This window comes from Sphaeramia orbicularis, chromosome 17, assembly GCF_902148855.1.
Source record: "Sphaeramia orbicularis chromosome 17, fSphaOr1.1, whole genome shotgun sequence".
Taxonomy (NCBI): domain Eukaryota; kingdom Metazoa; phylum Chordata; class Actinopteri; order Kurtiformes; family Apogonidae; genus Sphaeramia; species Sphaeramia orbicularis.
Window position 1 is genome coordinate 28,164,544 of NC_043973.1, and position 21,230 is coordinate 28,185,773.

General features: G+C 36.6%; 2 protein-coding genes across 2 annotated transcripts in view; one reads left to right on the forward strand and one right to left on the reverse strand.

Moving 5' to 3' along the window:
* Positions 1–4,568: 4,568 nt before the first annotated feature.
* The window catches only part of crhr2 (corticotropin releasing hormone receptor 2), a 70,458-nt gene continuing 53,796 nt past the window's right edge, over positions 4,569–21,230 (reverse strand). The window contains 6 exon segments of the mRNA XM_030160877.1: positions 4,569–5,170; positions 12,596–12,637; positions 13,124–13,259; positions 15,953–16,038; positions 16,502–16,574; positions 16,671–16,731. Of these exon segments, the coding sequence (XP_030016737.1) occupies positions 5,030–5,170; positions 12,596–12,637; positions 13,124–13,259; positions 15,953–16,038; positions 16,502–16,574; positions 16,671–16,731 (539 nt within the window). The 3' untranslated portion in view covers positions 4,569–5,029.
* LOC115437593 (tripartite motif-containing protein 16-like) lies at positions 7,244–10,363 on the forward strand. Its single transcript, XM_030160876.1, has one exon. It carries the CDS (start codon positions 7,302–7,304, stop codon positions 8,973–8,975), a length of 1,674 nt encoding a protein of 557 aa, XP_030016736.1. The 5' UTR covers positions 7,244–7,301; the 3' UTR covers positions 8,976–10,363.

The following is a 21,230-nucleotide window of genomic DNA, read 5'->3' on the forward strand; positions in this document are numbered from 1 at the left end:
TTAAAAAAAAAAAAAAAAAAAAAAACACTTTACAGCAAACAGTTGGGGAATATTATCATGTTCTATACAATAGCCATTGAACATTTACAATCTTCTTTGAAAAAAAAAAAAAATCTGTATAATTTTTGTTCCTTTTTTAAACTAACAGCTAAATTGCACAATTTAGATTCTGGGGAATACAAAAATTCAATAATTTGGTCGCACTTTACTTGCAGTCGCCCTTTTTTTGCATTTACAAACAGAATCTAAACATGTATTACACACCAGCAGGATCTGAAGCCCGTTTGTCAGTCAAGACAACTTTAACAACAATATTTTTTTCACTATATTTTCTGTGTATATATATCAATGTCCCTTTATAGATTTATACAAATACATCTTATTAGAATTTATATACTGTTTATGTCTTAAATCAAGGAACTTCGTGAAAATATTTTTTTACAGATTAGAAAATAAATATATAAATACAAAAAAATAAAATAAAAAATAAGATTAACTGTTGAACATTCTTAATCGTCCAGCCTGACAGATTCAACTTTGGAATCTTGCACAGTAATGTAAACCTGCTTTTTACAATAATCTTTTCTAAAAATAGCCTTTTCTGTTCAATATGGATGGTTCTGCAGATTGCAGCTGTGATTTGCAGTTGCAGATGGTGACTGTGTGAGCAATCGGAGCAGATGTACCCCTCGGTGTCAGAAGCAGCCAGCGTGTTGACCTGACCTGGACAAGTGTTTGATTCATCTCCTCTGAACCGGCAGCTTAGCTTGGGTACTGATTACACAACGCACAATGATTTTAATCTTCCTCAGCTCTGCCTGTGTAATGAATCCATGTTGGTTCATCTATAACATCATACTTAAACTTTATGTGTGTCGATGGTTCCCAAACTTTTTCCCAAATCATCAGTTTGAATCCTCATTGGATCCAATAATACACACTAACAAAACACATGACTGATACCTCTGCTGTCAGATCTATCTGTTTTACATCTCATTTTGTTGGAGCCGTTACAATATTCTCTCCTTCATCATTCTGTTCTAATTAAGAAAATTAATTGATTCATTTAGTGTGTATTTGTATAGGGAACAGTATGGAGCATTTAAAAGCTAATTTTCCAGGCTAGTCCCTGCATTTGATACAGACGTTATGCATATTGCTCTAACAACTGGCAAAACCTCCATAACCCAATTTGGTCCCGACAACAAGTTTGGAAACACAGATGTATATGTCTTAAAATGAGTTTCCCAACTCTATAAGAAAATGCATTTGAGTCTTATCGACACTGATTCAATAGCTTTGATTTAGCACTGATCTATCTGCTTCAAGGAGCTCATATACATAATGAAAAAAACATCTTCATGGTCATGTACGCTCCTTCTCTGAGGAGGTTTTTGAGGCTTTTCTTAGATTAATTTTCAGACTATAAAGTCATCAGCATACAGTATAGCTGACTCAAAGAAGAAAAAGTCAGAGATCATTTTAGAAAGACTCCCATGGATGCAAAGTTAGAAATATAGAAACAGAGTTGAAGCCCAGGCCCCTCTGCTGTGCCCCATGAGACCTCACATTAGTAGGTTGAGCAGGTCATACTCAGTGGTGTAGTCAAGGGTATATGGCAGTGTATGGAGAATACCTACTTATTTTTCAGTCAGCATTGGGTATACCCACTTCTGAATCCCCCTAATGCGCACCATTCACTAGTATCTGAGCCACATTGCTCATGTTTTCCCCCAGGATGGTGATGCCATGACCCGCCCTACTCTGCCTCTAATTGGCCAGAACCCGGTGCCATCACTGATTAGATTGGTTAACTTTAGGCATGTGGACTAATGAGCCAATCAGAGGCAGAGTAGGGCCGGTCATGCCGAGGAAAATATTGATACCTCTGGAAATATTGCCACCTCTGGAACCTGACTGGCCACCTCAGGTACCAATGCCACCCCAGGTGATTTACAGGTCACTGCAAGTCTCGTTGAAAGATGCACGATTATTGGAAATGTGAACAAGAAAGGCAGAATATATTGTCATGTCTAGTCAGATTTGTTAATTATGTTAATGTTTAGTGTTTCATGTCTTGTCTTTGGTCTTCAGTGTTTTGTCTTTGTTTATCACTTTAGGTTAGAGTCTTTCACATTTGGTCCTGTCTTGCACTTCCTGTTTGTGCACATCTTTTCCCTCTCGTTTCAGACCCTGGCTTCCTCCCTTTCTGTGTTTTCCCGCCAGTGTGATTGTTAGCCCCACCCCTGATTGTTGTCACCTGTGTTCCCCCTACCTCATGTATAAATAGTCCTGTCTCCCTTTGTCTTGTGCCAGTTTGTCTGATTCTGTCATGGTGTTTCACGTCAAGCTGCCTACCAGGTTTTTCCATGTTTGTCAAGACTTATGTTTCAAGTTTTTCTGTAAATAGTTTTTCATAGAGATTTGTTTGCAGTTATTTATATCCTCCTTGTGAGCACTTTTTGTTAATCACTTTTTTATAATGAAAATACATTTGTTGAAATCTTAAGTTTTTGCGAGTCGTGCATTTGAGTCCTCCATTTCATATGTCAAGGAGTTCTAACATAAATGTCTTTCAAATGAGTGACACATATCGAGAGAACCTACTTTCATGGAGTCCATAATTCTGACATAAGTTTTAAACGGTTTCCAAATGAGTCACTGTTTTAAACTACTGACCATATGACTGCTGGACTATTTTAAAAACAAAACAAAAGCAAAAAAAGGGCAAAAATTGAGAGTATACCCACTTCTCCGAGGAACACTACACCACTGGTCATACTCAAGCTGGAAGGGTGGTAGTTTGATGCCTGACTCCTGTCAAAGTGTCCTTCAGCAAGACGGTGCTTGTGTGGATGGATTTAACACATTGCAAAGCATGTTCAGGCGCTATATAAGTGCAAGTTTATACATATAAAAAAAAAAAAATGTGTCTGTAAATGGTGACACACATGGCTGTTAGAATTACTATTAAATTTATGTTTGTAAATTTAAAACGGAATTTTACAAGTCAAGAAAGCCACAGTTGGCAAAAAAGTTCATAAAATACAGTTTTGTTCTTTTTTTATGTGAAAGGGCTCAGTGGACTGATTCTCCCATGTCACACAATGTACGTCATGAACACCAAAGCGTCACCTCGACACATTTTACCTTGTTCTTTGAGAACAAGTGAAAAAGTGATAAAAGAGATGAACATCAATGTATGCAAGTCTGGTCATGAACAAACTGTGATGAAACAAAGGAAGGTACCATAGGGCACTTCACCTTTCTATAAATATCTGAAGAAGTACAGTCACGGTAAGAAAAATGACTAAAGGGAAAGTCCAATTCTGGGAGACAAATTCATGTAAACGAGCTGTTGATTCTGTCAATATATGATATTCAATCCACCCGGCTCAGGTGTAGTTTATGTGTATTTGTACAGTAAATACTCTTAATCTGCCTTTAGTATTTCTGTGCTCAGTTTGACCAACTTCCAGCTTGATCTCACCATAAAAATGTTTATATGGAGCAATAAATCAGTGGATGAAAACCACACGTTTACGTACATGTTGTGTCCATATATAAGCGCAGGAATCAGTCAAAGTGACAAAGTGACATTAAGTAGGCCGAAGCTTTGAAGGATGGTGGACACTGTGGAATATAAATGCTGTATTTTCTTTTGTTGCTGTCAATTTGTAACTTTCTTATTTCAGCCATTTTCACTTCATTCTGACCAAATCTTTGTCATAACCGAAATGCGATTGATGTGTATTTTTAACACTACTTGCAGTATTCTGTGTCTGTAATTCAATGTTTTGGGAGTGACTGAAAATTGATTTATGCTGTTATTGAGATCAATTGAGGATCTACTGAAACTGTGTTCATACAATACTGGTAAAATATATTATATAAATAAATAAAATTGCAAGATAAAAGGCAAAAAAAATATTCAAGTAAAATTAAAAATGCAGTTCTGAAAAGTGCCAAAATATGCATTTTTCCATGTACCAGCTGAGCAGGTGACTATTTTTTTTTTTTTTATTCATCCTTGTGTTCTGTTTCATACATTTTATTTTTGAGTTATATGACTAAAATTTCCACCCTTGATTCTGATGTGATCTGGAAATATTTGCACCTTTAAGGGCTTTTGATTTTCCTAACATCCCCAAATTTTGCAGGGTTGATGACAGTTAAGAGCATGTGTGACACAAGTGATACGAACCATCGTCTTAAATTGTAAATCTTCCTTTCCAGCTGTCTTACAGTAATAACTGCCTTAGTTCGGATTCACTAATGGCTCAGTCTAATCAGTGCTGCTGGTCTGGATAACACTGTCACACTTACAGAACCACCTTCCCTGAAGATATTTCCAACATATCTGATTAGATGGTTTAATTTAATTAAATAACCAGTTATTATTCACTGTGAGAACTGAAAATGTGTCACAACACATAGTTCACTTCACTTCATTATATTAAATTGTCATTCACTACTTTCAGTTACACTTTTCAGTCTTTTCAACTGTAGTGGCTTTATGTTCTGTTAAAAGAATGTGTAACTAAGCTGTTTGGAAGCTTTTTATTTTTATCTATTTTAGGCTTATTTAATTGCTTGTTGTTCAGGGGTCAAATTAAAGCACCAGTGTCTTCATTACACTTGCAGATTCCCACCAGTTGCCTTGTTCCATCAATAACCGCAGCCACAGTCTGATGACAGCGACACAAAATGCTGTTATGCGATAAGACTTGTTGTGACGTGGCAGTTGTAACGATACCAAATTTCATATCCTTTAAAATCCCACAAACTGTATCCTCTGTACAGAATAAGACAGAGAAATGTGTAATTTAATCTTATTCCCAGGTAATGTCTCCATTTTTATCACCAGACACCAGATATTCCCCTGACTCCTCTGGATGCGGCGTGGCGTCATTAGAGGAATCTCTTACAAATCAGTCCCCTTGTAAATCATCTCATTGTGCTGGGCAATAAAGATTAAGTCCCCCCGCCCCCAGACACTGGAGGAGAGATTATGGGCTTGTTCTTCTGGTCACACAGCTGTGGTCTGTTTGATACTGTGGAAGCTAATCCTGGTTGGAGACGTGGGGATGGACATGGCTCGTGCCACTCGGACTCGCAGGGCGTGGTTGTCCTGCCAGCGGTGCCACCGTTTCCTTACAGCAGAACGAACCTGAAATGTTGACAGTAAATCAAAGAGTTATCGCTTATAAATGCTTCAAAAAGTGCAGTTGAATTGAAAAATAAAAACACAACTATCTTGGTAATAATAATTTTCCGAGACAACATGCAGATTAAAGAAGCCTTTGAGTAATGAAAAACCCATCATCACTATACTCCTATGCCCTGTCCACAATAATACCCAGAATTTGTAGTTTTGTCTATGTTTGGGCATCTTCTCCATTAATAAATGTTATTTTTTTAAAGTTTGCTTTGCATGTGCATCTATGAGGAAAGCAAAAACAAACAGATAAGAAAACAATGACATCACATGTCTATTATTGCTTTGTGTAATGAACATACACCTGAAACATCAAATATAAGTATGCCACTAAGATTATTAGATCAAGATCAGGACTTTTGGTAGGTATGGACTGGACATTTACTGGTATTATGGTTAAATCTACATAACTTAAGTTTATAACATAATTTGGCATTGCTGCAAAGCTTCATGATGGACAGAGATGATTTTGTGAAACAAAGATTGTGTAGACGGAATTATTTTTAAAAATGCGAGGGGAAAATAAGCATTTGAAGAAATACTTGTATGAGTGTGGACAGGGCATTATACCGTATGTCCCAAAAAAAAATTACAATGGGATTTTCTGCATGATAACTTTAAAAAGAGTGAATCAATTAAAATGTAATTTCTGGGTATGAAACTATAACTTATTACCTTCATCTTGCAGAAGACTTACATCTTTTGAAAAAGTGACTGCTTCTTTTTTTTCATTTTCAAGTAACGAAATGAATAATGAATTACATCAAAAAGGAAGCAGATTTCTGAATTTTGCAAATGTTGGTAAGGTGTGAAAATGAATGATTAAAGAAAGATATTAAATAATTAACTCATGGAAGACTGGATTGAGCTCTTCCTCCTTTTTGGCTTTCTGTCAGAGTTTGAATTCATTTGTTAGTTGCCCTGTCAGCTGTGAGCAAAATATTTTCATTCATATGTTCATATGGATGCCAAGAGCATCCAAGTGCCAAACTTGGAAGAAACAAACCCATGACATGCTTTACAAAGATCCACATTTCTCCGTGACCACTGAACCAAATTAAATGGGGTTTTCTGCAAGATATAGGTATATAGGAGATAGCATTTAGATTGTTTAATCATTTTGAAAGTTATCAATGTGGAAAGTCTGATTGCATTTTTTTTTTGGGACATACAGTATAGGACATGCCAAAACTGGTACAAATTGTTGAATATGGGTATGATTTGGAATATTTGTGTTACTTAGAGCAGCGGTTCTCAACTGGTGTGGCTTCAGGACCAACTATCACCCCTCAATGACAGGCCACGACCCAAACTAATAGAAGTTAAACTTCTCAAATTTACTTAATAAAAAAGATGGTGTGTTTTGAACCTGAGATTATACATAATATCACAGTATACCAACACAAAAGACAAATTTAATGACAAGAAAAGCACCCAGAGAGCGCAGACCTCTGCCAAGACAGACCACCCACCCACCCACCCCCGATCACCACAAAAATTTAATCATTTCTTTCTTGTGCCAGTATCAACATTTCCTGAAAATTTCGTGAAAATCCGTCCATAATTTTTTGAGTTATCTTGCTAACAAACAAACATGCAAACAAACAAACAAACAAAGACGCACGCAAACACACAAAGCAAAGTGATCACAATATCTCCTGGCGGAGGTAATAATCAGTGGTGAAGTTCAGCTATTTTCAACTGAGACAGCTGACCAAAGTTAAATACTTTTTTTCTCTGTATCATTTTGAGATTTTAATCCTTGCTTTTATCACAACTCGCTTAGACTACTGCGATGTACTTTATGTTGGGCATGGACAGACGTCACTTGCAGCTGACAGAACTGATCTTTGTAACTAAGAAAAACTGGTTTCTCTTCTGTGTCATAACAAACACAGCAGCTCTACCCTGTCCTTACATGACCTGGACTCCTCCCCTGTAGATCTGACAGTTTACAGGTGGGCGGAGCCAACATGATGTGGATTCAGACGGCAGACAGGAAACACTGGATATGGACAGATCAGAGCTCAAACTGCTTTCACTCAAAGTGAAACTGAACCAGTCGTTGTGACACGAAGCAGAAATGGCGCAGAAAGGAGTTCAGCCGGATCAGGAAACATTTTCCTGTTCAGTCTGTTTGGATCTACTGAAGGATCCGGTGACTATTCCCTGTGGACACAGCTACTGTATGAGCTGTATTAAAAACTACTGGGATGGAGAAGATATGAAGAAGATCCACAGCTGCCCTCAGTGCAGAGGGACCTTCACACCCAGGCCTGTCCTGGAGAAAAACACCATGTTGGCAGTTTTAGTGGAACAGCTGAAGAAGACTGGACTTGAACCTGCTGCTGCTGATCACTGCTACGCTGGAGCTGAAGATGTGGTCTGTGATTTCTGCACTGGGAGGAAACTGAAAGCTGTCAAGTCCTGTCTGGTGTGTTTGGCTTCTTACTGTGACAAACACCTTCAGCCTCATTATAATGTGACTCCGTTAAAGAAACACAAGCTGGTGGATCCGTCAGAGAAGCTCCAGGAGAATGTCTGCTCTCGCCATGATGAGGTGATGAAGATGTTCTGCCGCACTGATGGTCAGTGTATCTGTTATCTGTGCTCTGTGGATGAACATAAAGGCCATGACACAGTCTCAGCTGCAGCAGAAAGGACTGAGAGGCAGACAAAGCTGGAGGTGAGTCGACAGAAAATCCAACAGAGAATCACAGACAAACAGAAAAATGTGAAGGTGCTCCAACAGGAGGTGAAGACCATCAGACGCTCTGCTGATGAAGCAGTGGAGAAGAACGATAAGATCCTCACTGAGCTGATCCGACTGATGGAGGAAAGAAGGCGTGATGTGAAGCAGCAGATCAGATCCAAGGAGGAAACTGAAGTGAGTCGAGTCAAAGAGCTGGAGTTGAAGCTGGAGCAGGAGATCACTGAGCTGAGGAGGAAAGATGCTGAGATGGACAAACTGTCACACACACAAGACCACAACCAGTTTTTACTCCAGTATCCATCAGCGTCCAAACTCAGAGAAGATCCAGACTCATCCAACATCGACATCCGTCCTCGGAGTTACTTTGAGGATGTGACGACAGCTGTGTCAGAGCTCCGAGATAAACTACAGCTCAGTCTGACAGTGGAATGGGCCAACATCTCACTGAGAATCACTGAAACACAGGTTTTACTGATTAAACCTAAACCACAGACCAGAGCAGAATTCTTACAATATTCACATAAAATCACACTGGACCCAAACACAGTGAATGAACATCTGTCACTGTCTGAGGAGAATAAAAGAGTAACACATACTGGTCAAAAACAGTACTATCCTCCTCATCCAGACAGATTCAGCAACTTGTATCAGGTCCTGAGCAGAGAGAGTCTGACTGGTCGATGTTACTGGGAGGTGGAGTGGAGTGGGGAGGGCATTTGGGTCACAGTCGCATATAAGAATATTAAGAGAGAAGGAAACTCTGCTGAATGTGCATTTGGATACAACAACAAATCTTGGGCTTTACGTTGTAACAAAAACCCTGTATTTCGGTACAACGGGGTCGAGTCTCCCGTCTCAGGTCCAGTTTCGTCCAGAATCGGAGTGTACCTGGATCACACAGCAGGTATTCTGTCCTTCTGCAGTGTCTCTCAAACCATGACTCTGATCCACAGAGTCCAGACCACATTCACTAAACCTCTGTACGCTGGAGTTTGGCTTTCGCATTGGAAGGCTGGCGTCACTGCCCACTTTCCTAAACTGTAAACCAGTAAACTCATCGTTGACTTTGATCCAGTTGATCAGATCAGTCTTCATTAATCTGTTTCTAAACCACCTGACAGAAAAACAGATCAGCTTCTTTTTTCATGAACTCACAATACAGATTTGGTCCTAATCAGACTTTTTCCCGAGGATTCTAATAGTCAACTCTATGCGACTATCAACCAGCCAATAGTCTGTTTATAAAACCATCTCTGATGTTCACAGAGCTGTCATTAACTGAGGACGACGCAACAAGACTTTCATCATGTCTGTGTTTTTAAAAAGTAAAACAAAGTGGTGCCGTTTTTCTACTTTGGAGGAGTTTAGTTCAAATCTAGAGTTCTTTTCTGTTTCCTAAAGAAGAAGCATTGACATGGATTTGGAGACAGTGATAGAAGTGGAAATAATGAACAAACTTAGACCGAGGCTGAGTTCATGTATGTAAACCTGTTAATCAGATTTAGTTCATTCTGTACATGTGTAAGAAAAAAAAGAAAATAAATCATAGAAAACTGAAGTGACATAGTTAAACATGAGCTGAAGACGATAAAAGGAAGTTTGATTCTATCACTACTTATGTTCAAACCCCCGAAAGAAATCTAACAATGGACTAAAACATGGAAACATGGTTTTTCGATTATTTCTGAAGTGCATGTAAACGCATCATAGCTGATTATTACATTTATCTGATTACTAACAGTTATTGTTTTTTAATATGGTCGTGTAAACAGGCTGAAAATGTTGGATAATCCAGTTCAATAGATGGATGTCAGCCATCTTAGAAAATGAAGACATTTGTCCTTAAAGCCTGAGGCGTGACTTTGTTAAATAACGTAGAAAATACTGATGTTGTAAATATGAGAAGATTTAATATTAGGAGAATTATCAATCATCACATAATGGGGAAGTTTAAGGAAAAATGTTGATTTGTGCAAAAAAATATGAATAAAAAATAAACAATATTGTCTCTGAGTTCTAAATCTTAAAATAAGTCGTTATTTCCCCACAGACGTTAATGTTCCATCAGATCCACATTTGGACACCATATGGACAAGTACAGTCCAGTGGAGAAGTCCTGGTCCAACATTCTGTTTGTTGGTTTATTTAAGTTCTAATGTCCACACATATACATTTGTGTTTGTATTTAGATCTAATCTGATAAATGTGAAGGATGAACAGCAGGAAAAACTACAGTTTACTGGAAAAAACAGCTTCTATGAACCACAGGGGTCATATTTAGTGTGACCTTTGACCTTAACATGTCTATAACCCTTTGGTTCAGACAATATGAGATTTATGGCATTAATGTACTGATGTTTAATAGAAAACATTGACAAAATGAGCCACTAACTGAAAAAAAAAAAAAATCAACATGAAACAAAAATGAACAAGAAAAAAAACAAGATAAACATAATAATCAGTAAAATGAACAAAAATGACCAAAAACAATCAACAAAATAAACTAAAATGAACAAAAATAAAATTAATCACAAATAAATCAAATAACCAACAAAATGAATAATAATAAAAGAAACCTCAAAATAATCAACAACATGAGTAACAAGAAAAGCACCTGGAGAGCGCAGACCTCCACCTAGACAGATTACAGTCGCCCCCACCACCACCACCACCGCCCTGATCACCACCAAAATTTAGAGGGTGTGTTTTGAACCTGAGATTATACATAATATCACAGTATACCAACACAAAAGACAAATTTAATGACAAGAAAAGCACCCAGAGAGCGCAGACCTCCGCCAAGACAGATCCCCCCACCCGATCACCATAAAAATGTAATCATTTCTTCCTTGTGCCAGTATCAACATTTCCTGAAAATTTCCTGAAAATCCGTCCTTAACTTTTTGAGTTATCTTGCTAACAAACAAATATGTTAACAAACCAACATGCAAACACACAAAGCAAAGCGATCACAAGACAAGCACTCGGAGAGCGCAGACCTCTGCCAAGACAGATCTGCCCCCCCCCCCCCCCCCCCCCCCCAATCACCACCAAAATATTTATCATTTCTTCCCATGTTTATGCATTTTTAAAAAAAAAAAATTCTCTCATTTACTTATAATGGGCGATATTTCAAATGTCTATAAAAACATAAGTTTTGTTTCAATTTACTTCAAACTTGGTACATATATAGAGGCAATTGCTGACATCAGCACACGTACAGACATTATGACATCAGCTGAATCGATGCCAAAATAAGCTACAATATGTGCAAGGGGTGGGGTTTGTTGTGCCTGGCACCACTTATTATTATTATTATTATTATTATTATTATTATTATTATTATTATTATTATTATTATTATAAGATTTCTTTTTTTTTGCTTTGTTAATTTTATTTGTATAATTTAACTGGGTCTATATTGTTTCTATTTTTGGGACTATTGTAATGGATTGGCAGAAGGATACGGTGGGGAGAGAAGGTCATATGACTGGGAAGTTTGAATGTAAGTGAGAGCTGTGGACGGCTAATAAACATTCTTCCTGTGGAGCTATTCCCTCTCTGTGTATTGCTTCTTCATCCACAACCTCCTATTACTGGTTAACACCTAAACTCACAAGTGTTCCATTATTATTATAATAAAAAAACCAAGAGTTGATTTGAAAATGCAAAAAAATAAAAAGAAAATCCAGTCCACTAATGTTGAAGTGAATCATCTTCCAGGAGGATTGAGATGCATTAGAGACCCACTGTATGTAAAACTATCAACTTGAAATGTGCTATAGATTATACATTTCAGATGCAGAACCACAGACCCGAAACTAAATGACAATAAACTGTCTCTCCATCTACACTATGTTTCAGTTTATTAGGGGCTGAGACAAAGCAGCTTAAAAGCTCCTTCATTTTTCCACGTTTACTGACAAACATATAATTCTTCTAATGACATTAATGACTTTTGACCTCCTGGAATGGCAGCAATATGCTCTCACTGTAATTAGCTGAAAATATTTCCATATTTACAGTAAAGACTATAATTAACCCTGTAATACCAAACATATCATATTTGATGCATGAGTTTTGAAGCCCTCTATATGATCAGTGTGATAATTTTTTTTCTTGAAAAACCTGATGTATACAATGAGATACATGTAATACATGGATAATCCACCAGGGGGGAGGAATTGGTTCACCAGGGTCCTTTCCACTGACTCTACAAGACTGTCATTAATGAGGAAGGAGGCAGAACTTTGCCAATTTTGAAAAGGAATTACCAATTTTTTAGACATGTTTGTGTCATGTTATGTTTCTGTTTGTTCAAGATTAATAATATTTGAGCACTGAGACCCGATGTATCTAATATGATACAAAATTACTCATACATGGATACTGATATTTGAAAAAAAAAAAGTTTTTGGTTGTCCAGAAGGATCAGTAAAGGCTCCAGTTTCAAAGAACTGGAATTTTCTGTCAAGGATCTAATGGCTCAAGCTTTACAGGGTTAAAATAATCTGGTCCTACTGATGAAAACTCTTGTGTTAGACTTGTAATTAGGGTTTTTCTTATTTGTGACTTTGCTAGGACTACATATCAGGAAAATGATTGGCAATGTAATTAAATCCATAAAAACTGTACAGTACTTCTGAAAAACCCAAGTGACTCACCTCTCCATTTAGAAAGCAGTAAAACACAGACACAAAGAATCCCTGCAGAATAAGACACATTAACAGGATAATTAGTTAATAAAAAAAAAGACAACTTAATTAGACGTCAGAGAAATCAGCTGAAGCAGGAAGAAATAATGAGTGATCAGGATTTAGTAGCAAATCTATGACTTTGACTGTAAAGACATTGTGGTCCATGTTCACCTCCCACACATCTTTTTCATTTAAGCACAGAAAGATTAAAAAGGGGGTCACAAAGTAGGACTCATGCTCACATGGCCTTGTTTTTTTCTGACAGCTGAATGCACATTAAACAGGAGGGTCATAGGAGCATGTCGGACACTACCTTACATCATTTTTAATTTTCCCCTCTTAAAAAAAGCCTCATATCCTGAAAATACATCTTGCAATAAACAACTCTGAGATGAAAGAAAACCTCATAAATTCAGTATGATGTACAGGGAACAATACCTAAGTGTGTTTCACAAGTTGTCCTGTGTCGTGCTGAATCATTAACCTCATTCTCACCTGAAAAGACTGTAAAAAGGAGTTGAAATAGATGAATACGATTTGCGAGATATCATCCTCCCCCGGATTCACAAAGAAGAGCATGTAGGTGATGCCGAGCAGAGGGAGCAAAACCAGTGTCGCTTTCACAGCTTTTCTGTGAAGACGAGAAAGTTACATCAGGAAGTGCAGACTATAATAAGGACCTACTTGTGGAAAACGTCATGATCCTGTGTCGGTGGAAAAGTGAGATGTTTAAAAAAAAAAAAAAAAATTCACACACCACCTCTTCACTCCTCGCAATATCTGCACATGATTAAGGAGGAAGGAAATTAGCACCTCTTTCTTACTGAAGAATATTAATGTTCTAAGAGATGAGTGGTGAACATCTACTGAAAAATAATAAGCTACTGAGCTGTAGAAAGAAATTAGTTTGATGTTTTTATGCTTTTATCAATAACTTGTGTCTATATATGATGTTGTCCTGTAGTTATTTCATCAAGTCTGCAGTAATTAGAAAGTAATGCAATATAATATAGACATGTCCAGGGTGTACCCCCATAAGTAGGTGGGACAGGCTCCAGCGGCCCCCGCAATGCTAGTGAGGATAAAATGGGTTCAGATGATGAATGAATGAATGAATGAATAATATAATATAATATAATATAATATAATATAATATAATATAATATAATATAATATAATATAATATAATACAGAGGCCAAGAATGGCTGTGGATTTACATATTATTTTATGGTCGTTATCCTGTGATAATGAATTAATTTCTTTTGTTATTTTGTAATAGAGAACCATATACAGAACTCAGATGTGAGCAGGTACCACATCTTCCACATCGCAGCCTTCAAGAGCTGCCGCTTACATGTGCAGAGTAGAACACACATTCAACAACAACTAACCAGTAAGTTACAGTAACTATGAGAAAACTATCTTTGTTATCTAGAGATTACGTATTAATTAACTTTGTTATCTTGAGATAATTAATTAATTTTTTTCACTATCACAAGAAAATGATCTTTGTTATGAATTAATTAATATGTAAATCCATGGCCGTTCTCGGCTTCCGTAAATATAATATAATATAATATAATATAATATAATATAATATAATATAATATAATATAATATAATATACAAAGGTCAAGTGGCCTCTGTGTGTGTACAGGTGTGTGTCCGGGGATACACGCAAAATCCGTACAGAGCTGACTGCTGCAGTTTGGCATACTTATGTATTTTTGGTCAAGGAATAGACTAGCAAAAATGGCAAGTTGACAGGACCAATAATTTGGGAGATATTAGTAATTCTGGAATACAATAGCCTTAAAAATCTTGTTGCTATAGCCAGAACATTTTGGCGGAGACTGCTGGACAAATGCGGTACAACATGCACGAATACACAACAGCATAAAAACTACCACATCTGGAACCTGTGGATCCCCACGGGTCAACACACCAGTATAATATAATATAATATAATATAATATAATATAATATAATATAATATAATATAATATAATAATAAAAATAAACTGTACAAAAATGGTTACATTGCATTTCTCTTGTTTGAAGGCCCAGTGTTGTCTTCCTGTCACTACATTGTGTTTTAAGCTAAGATAAGCTAAGCTAAGCTAAGCTAAGCTAAGATAAGATAAGATAAGATAAGATAAGATAAGATGAGAAATATTTAGAGAAGAAAGAAAAAAACGTATTTATATACATTTTGATTTAAATTTAAATATTAAATACATATTTACATTGTGGTTGGTTAGTCAAGTTTTAAGAAACAGAGCAAATCAAAATTCTTCTTTTTTCATTTCATTTTATTTTTTTTGAGAACAAGAACATTTTGTTGTATTTAAGACTGATATCACCTACATATCATTGCAGAAGTGGAATCTAATCTGAAATTAGAAGAGCTCTATGTAGATCCTAGACCTGCAATTTTTATCCCAACAGTATTTTTTTTTTCTTTTCACCCATGTCCTGCACTCATTTAAATCTGCACGGCTTGTGTCAGCATCTGTCACAGAACAACAGTAAATCCATCTCCAGCCTGAGGAGCTTGAATTGAAGCTGTCTGAGCAGTGAGACTGAAAACACCCTGCACGCCATAAATAATACAGGGAGGAGAAAAACACATTTGACACAGTCGTCAGAGGCACGAAAGTAAACTCGCAATTTTAGAGGCCAAATGTACAATGCAGCAACATAAAACAGGCTTGTACACTCTGTGCTGTCACTCACCCACCGAGCTCTGAAGTTTTCCACCTTTAAAGATTGAAAAGACCTCCTGAACATGAGGAACTGTTCCTAGAGTCTAGACGTCAATTTTAAAGAATCTGACAGGAAATTTTCCCAAAACAGTCACAATCCTCTCAGTATGTGTAAGCTTCTTCAGGCGTCAACTGTCAGGGACTTAATGAATCCACCGAATATGTGAATGCACAGGGATGTTCATGCACCCGATTTGTTTAGAACCACGCAAAAGTAGCATCTGTTAGAAATAAATTTGAAGTGTTAGAGTGATGTATTTTTTTAATTTACATACAATAATTACATTCAAAGGGAAACCCTGAAAGCAACACAGCAATAGCAAAATAAAGGATAATTGATCTGGGTAATTACAGAATGGGAAATAATTTGATTCTATTTCCATTTACATCAAATCCTGTGAGCTCCAAAGATTTTCTCATAGCGAAAATATTTGTATGAAATTAGGCCATAATTTACATGTTGATGCAAATTGTGAAAGATTAAATTAGTCTGCTTCAATCAATTGCTTCTAAAAATGTACATCTGGAGTGAACAAGAAGAAGTCGTGCTAAACTCACCTGTACTGTATCGTTTCGGATGTGGTAGACGCTCTCAGTTTGGTCATGAGGATTCTTACGATGTTGAAGAGAAAAACAAAGTTTATCTGGAAAAACATGAAATCATTAGTTTTCTTTCCCGGTGCAATTTTCCGCAGCAAAGAGGCTCGATCATTAAATGGCAAGTAAGAGGAGCAGAGGGCAACACAAGTCAAAGCCTCCTCTTTTTTACAACAATGGTGTGAAACGGCAGCAGGCAGATCACAACAGGTTGCTGCACTACCACATGCAGCTACATAACCATTAGCACATACATTTGTTATTTTCAGACTTACAGAATGTGGAAAATGCCTTAACCCATCAGTGTGATTAATTCTACCCTTTCACGAGCTGCATGGAAATAACTTCCATTATAAAACCATTTTCCTGTTTGGTGAAGATCAGTATACACCTACAAACAGCACTAGCCATAAATCTTATGAAACTATAAGTCATAAATAATTGAATGTTTTCAACAAATATTAATGGATGTGAATGGACACAGTAATGACTTTTTGTGTTGTTGCTCACCAGAAGCACAAGAATAACAGGACCCTGGTAAATGTAGTCCATATATTTGCCAGGCTCTTTACCAAACCAACATCTGAGCAAAAGAATAAAATAAATTAGGCTTCAAAAAAAGGTATAATTAAGAGACAGACAATACATACAAATTGAAAAACATGAACTGAGTACTTACTGTTCATTTTCATAATATAATTTCCCAATAGCCCACGCTACAATTATAGGGCATGGAATACCTGGAAATGAAAAACAACACAAGAATATATTTAACCCATAAAGACCCAAACAGCCACTGGTGACCAAAACCATCTACTGATCTATAATGTTTAATACTTGTTGACTCCCTAGTCCTATCAATACATGTTAGTAACTGGTTTAACCCGTAAAGACCCAGTGCGACTTCTGCGGCACTTTTTCTCTCTATTTAACCTTTCTTAAGTGATTTATCACCATTTATTATAATATTATCCTCTGTATTTTGCATTTATTAAATTAAAATTAGGTATTTTCCCATGTTTAATTCACTGATCATGTAGATTTCATAAAAGCTCAGATTAAAGTTTATTGTCATAATATCAAAAACAAAGAAAACTGAAGAAAAAGTGACTTTTTCACTTAAATTTCTCATTAAATGAACATAAACCCAGTGTCTCCATCCACTGTCATTGATCCAACTCCATGGGTTTTACTGGTGAATCAATGCTGTAGAAGATGACAGTGTTTCCACGGTCATCCTACGGAGCCTCTGAATATCCAAATGGGTCATATCTGATGACCATGAAAAATGACAAACTGTATTTTACACCAATTATTTACATGGATTGATAGGATTAGTGGATCAGAAATTATTCAACATTTTATATTGGTAGATGGTTTTGGTTGTCAGTGGTTGTTTGGGGTCTTTATGGGTTAAAATACAGTTGATCATTTTTCATGGTCATCAGATATGACCTATTTGGACGTTCAGAGGCTCCATAGTGACCATGGAAACACCATCATCTTCTACAACAATGATTAATCTGTAAAACCCATGGAGTTGGATCAATAACAGTGGATGGAGACATTTGTTTTATGTTTAGTTAATAATATATTTTGTTGAAATAGTCACTTTTTCTACATTTTTTTTTTCTGTTTCTGATATAACAATCAAGTTGAATCTGAATTTTTATGAACATCTACATGGTCAGTGAATTAAATACGGGAAAATATCTGATTTTCACTGAAAAAAATACAACATACAGCGGATGATTTTATAATAAATGGTAATAAATCACTTAAGAAAGGTTAAATAGAGGACAAAATTCATTTGGGAACTGACACAAAAGTAACACTGGATGTTTTATAGGTTAATGCACATCAATACAAAAGTCTTTCACACATTTCAGCAGGAATTAAATATTTCTAAGAGTTTATAGATATGCCTTAAACTCAGATAGATTCTTAATCTCACTGGACTCTGTTGCATTAAACAACACCTTTCTGAGATCAAACCTTTCTGAAGTTAGCCACATAAAAAATATCTCAGTATATTGCCCTCTTTTTATGTTTGCAGTAAAATATTTACTCCATATTCCTTTGACATATGGTTTTATTATTAAAGTCAATGTTTTAGCATTAATTTTACCATTGCTTTGGGAATATGCATGCATCTGAGTTCTGTTTGCTGCTCCCTGCTGCATGTTAAGTAGTATTTAAATGGAATATATATGTATATTACAAAAAGTAAAACCTCTTAGAGTATTTCACTTCTATTCCAAAGCATTTGCAAGTCAGTTCAGGTAAAGTCTGCTCCCCTGTAGGTTTTTTGTTGTCTGCCAGTGAGCCATCAAGCTAATTGAAGCAAAACATCTTCTACCTTATTACCATAAAAGAGTGTACAGTCCAGATTTCCTTAAATAAAGACATAGACAGCTCTTTAACCCATAAAGACCAGTGGCGATTTCTCATAGACTGCAAGGGAAGCCCGGCTTCCCCTAAAATTATGAAAATTTAATGGTTAAATATGTACAGTTGTGTTGACATTTCATTGACTACAAATATGTTAGAACACGTTCATCTCAAAGACGAGTTTGTTCAGAATCAGCTTTATCACAAATCAACAGACGTGACGTTGTTCACTTCTCATACATTCCCGTTGCGCTGTTTTCTCATTCGATCTCTGCTCAGTGCATTTGTCCGTAGACGCCGGGCGTCTCTGGGCTTCAATGGGACTGAATGGAACAGTTTTTTTCATTGCCTCAAAACTGGATGGTAATTGGATAAATGCCACGATGTTGTCCCGCCCCCGGACGCCGGGCGTCTCTGGGGGTGAATGGAGCTGTGGGTGGAGCTCGGCTGGGCTGGATGCCAGAATCCCACATGCTGATTGGAGGATCAGTCAACAGGCTGAATCCCGTTTGATTGACAGCTAGTTTGAGATATACTCCTTCACTGACAGTTCAGTTTAATACCGCCGCGCATTCTGCTGTGAAACCAAGAGAGAAACCACTACGAAATTACTCGTTCATTTCTTGCACTGTAAATAAAACACACTTATTGTACTTCCTTGTTTCAATTTAACATAATTTCAGCGTTTTCTTGTTTCTGTTACATAATTTAATCATTTCTTGTTCGAGTTTAATATCGTTTTGTAGATAGTTAAATCAATCAAACTGTCGGCTAGGTCGCAGTGAAAGGAGCATCTCTTGTTTAAAAAGGCTGAAGTCTTACACCCACAACACAATGGGCCAAGGCAATCTAAGCAGCCCAGCTCTGATGGACACTGAGAGGACACTGGTCCAGTCCCTGGAAAAGACGCCTACTTGGTACGATAAGGTCACTGAGCATTTTCTTAAAAAAGAGCGGAGGGTCGAATGTATGTTTAAATAACTTGACTTTTTTTTTTTTTTTTTGATGTAAGCCAACAATGAGCTTCCCCTGTCTGAAAGACGAGCAGCCGCCACTGATAAAGACCCAAGTATCCACCAGTGACCAAAAGCAGCCCTTCCTCAACAAGTGGTAGAAAATAGGAGTCCATGACCATGCTAACTATAAGAATAAGTTTTCCTGACAACTGATTGTGAAGTTTTTAGTTCCACTAAAATGCACAGCTCTGGGAAGAATAAGGAGACACTCTTAATTTCCAGACCTGAACCACAGTGGTTCAGTTTGGGAATGCAGTTAACCCATAAACACACAAACATCCACCAGTTACCAAAAGCATCCACTGATATAAACTGTTTATTACCTGCTGATCCACTAATCCTATCAATCCATGTCAATAATTGGTGTAAAATACAGTTTGTCATCTTCTCATGGTCATCAGATATGACCCATTTGAACGTTCAGAGGCTTCGTAGTGAACGTGGAAACACCATCATCTTCTACAACACTGATTCACCAGTCAAACCCATGGAGTTGGATCAATGACAGTGGATGGAGACACTTGTTTTAACATTCTGTTATTGATATTGCTAAAAAAAAAAGTCACTTTTCTTCAGTGTTTTCTGTTTCTGATATAATAACCTTTGAATTTACTCTAGGTTTTCCTGAACATCTACGTGATGAGAGAATTAAATATAGGAAAGTACATGATTTACGCTGAAAAAATGCAAAATACAGATGATAATATTATAATAAACAGTGAAAAATCACTTTAAAAAAGTTACACATAGAGAAAATTTCATTTGGGAACTGCCACTAAAGTAGATCTGGGTCTTTATGGGTAAAATATGGACACATTTAGGAGGAAGCCAAATACAGTGCATTCTTTTTAAAGGTGAAATAATAAATGGTATTACTTGTAAGGGAGATGAAAATACACAGCACCAACTGTAGCCCACTTCTATCAGCTTCTATCAGGCCTCTGGTGGAGGACAGATATAATCTGCCCCACTTCCATCAGATCATAATGAATTATAATTAACAATGTCTGAAGACTAATATGAGAGACACACTGTGAAATCTTTCATGACTGGTGTTTCCTGACAGCAGAACAAAAGGATTGTCATGGATAATTTCTCTTCTCTGTAATATTTTTTGTTCAAGTTTATAATGTGTTATGCATGTTAATTGTGATGCTGCTGTGATGTGAACACCTCCACTGGAGATCAAAAACTCACATTGTCCAATGAAAAAAAGAGATACTGTTAGAGACCAACTGGTTAAAACAGATTTACACTTTTTTATACTTTTTAAACTGAGTAAATTTCTTTGAGTGCGTTTAAGTCCAAACTGAGAGTTTTTGAAGCTGACTCCACATCTTGCACTTCATTTTCTTTTCCAGACCATGAAAAGACGACAAACTGTATTTTACACCAATTATTTACATGAATTGATTAGTGGATTAGTGGATCAGAAATTATTTATATAACATTTTATATTGGCAACCAAATCCATCTAGGTTTTGGTTGACAGTTTTTGTTTGTGTCTTTATGGGTTAAAATACAGTTTGTCAACTTTTCATGGTCATCAGATATGACCCATTTGGACGTTCAGAGGCTCCGTAGTGAATGTGGAAACACTGTCATCATCTACAACATTGATTCACCAGTAAAACCCATAGAGTTGGATCAATGACAGAGGATGGAGACATTTGGTTTATGTTTAGTTGATGATATATTTTGTTGAAAAAGTCACTTTTTCAGTTTTTTCAGTTTCTGATATTATAACAAGTTTAATTTGAACTTTTATGAACACCTACATGGTCAGTGAATTAAATATGGGAAAATACCTGAATTTACACCAGTTATTTACA

Coding starts and splice junctions, on each gene's coding strand:
- LOC115437593 (XM_030160876.1), top strand. CDS start 7,302: ATGGCGCAGAAAGGAGTTCAGCCGGATCAGGAAACATTTTCCTGTTCA.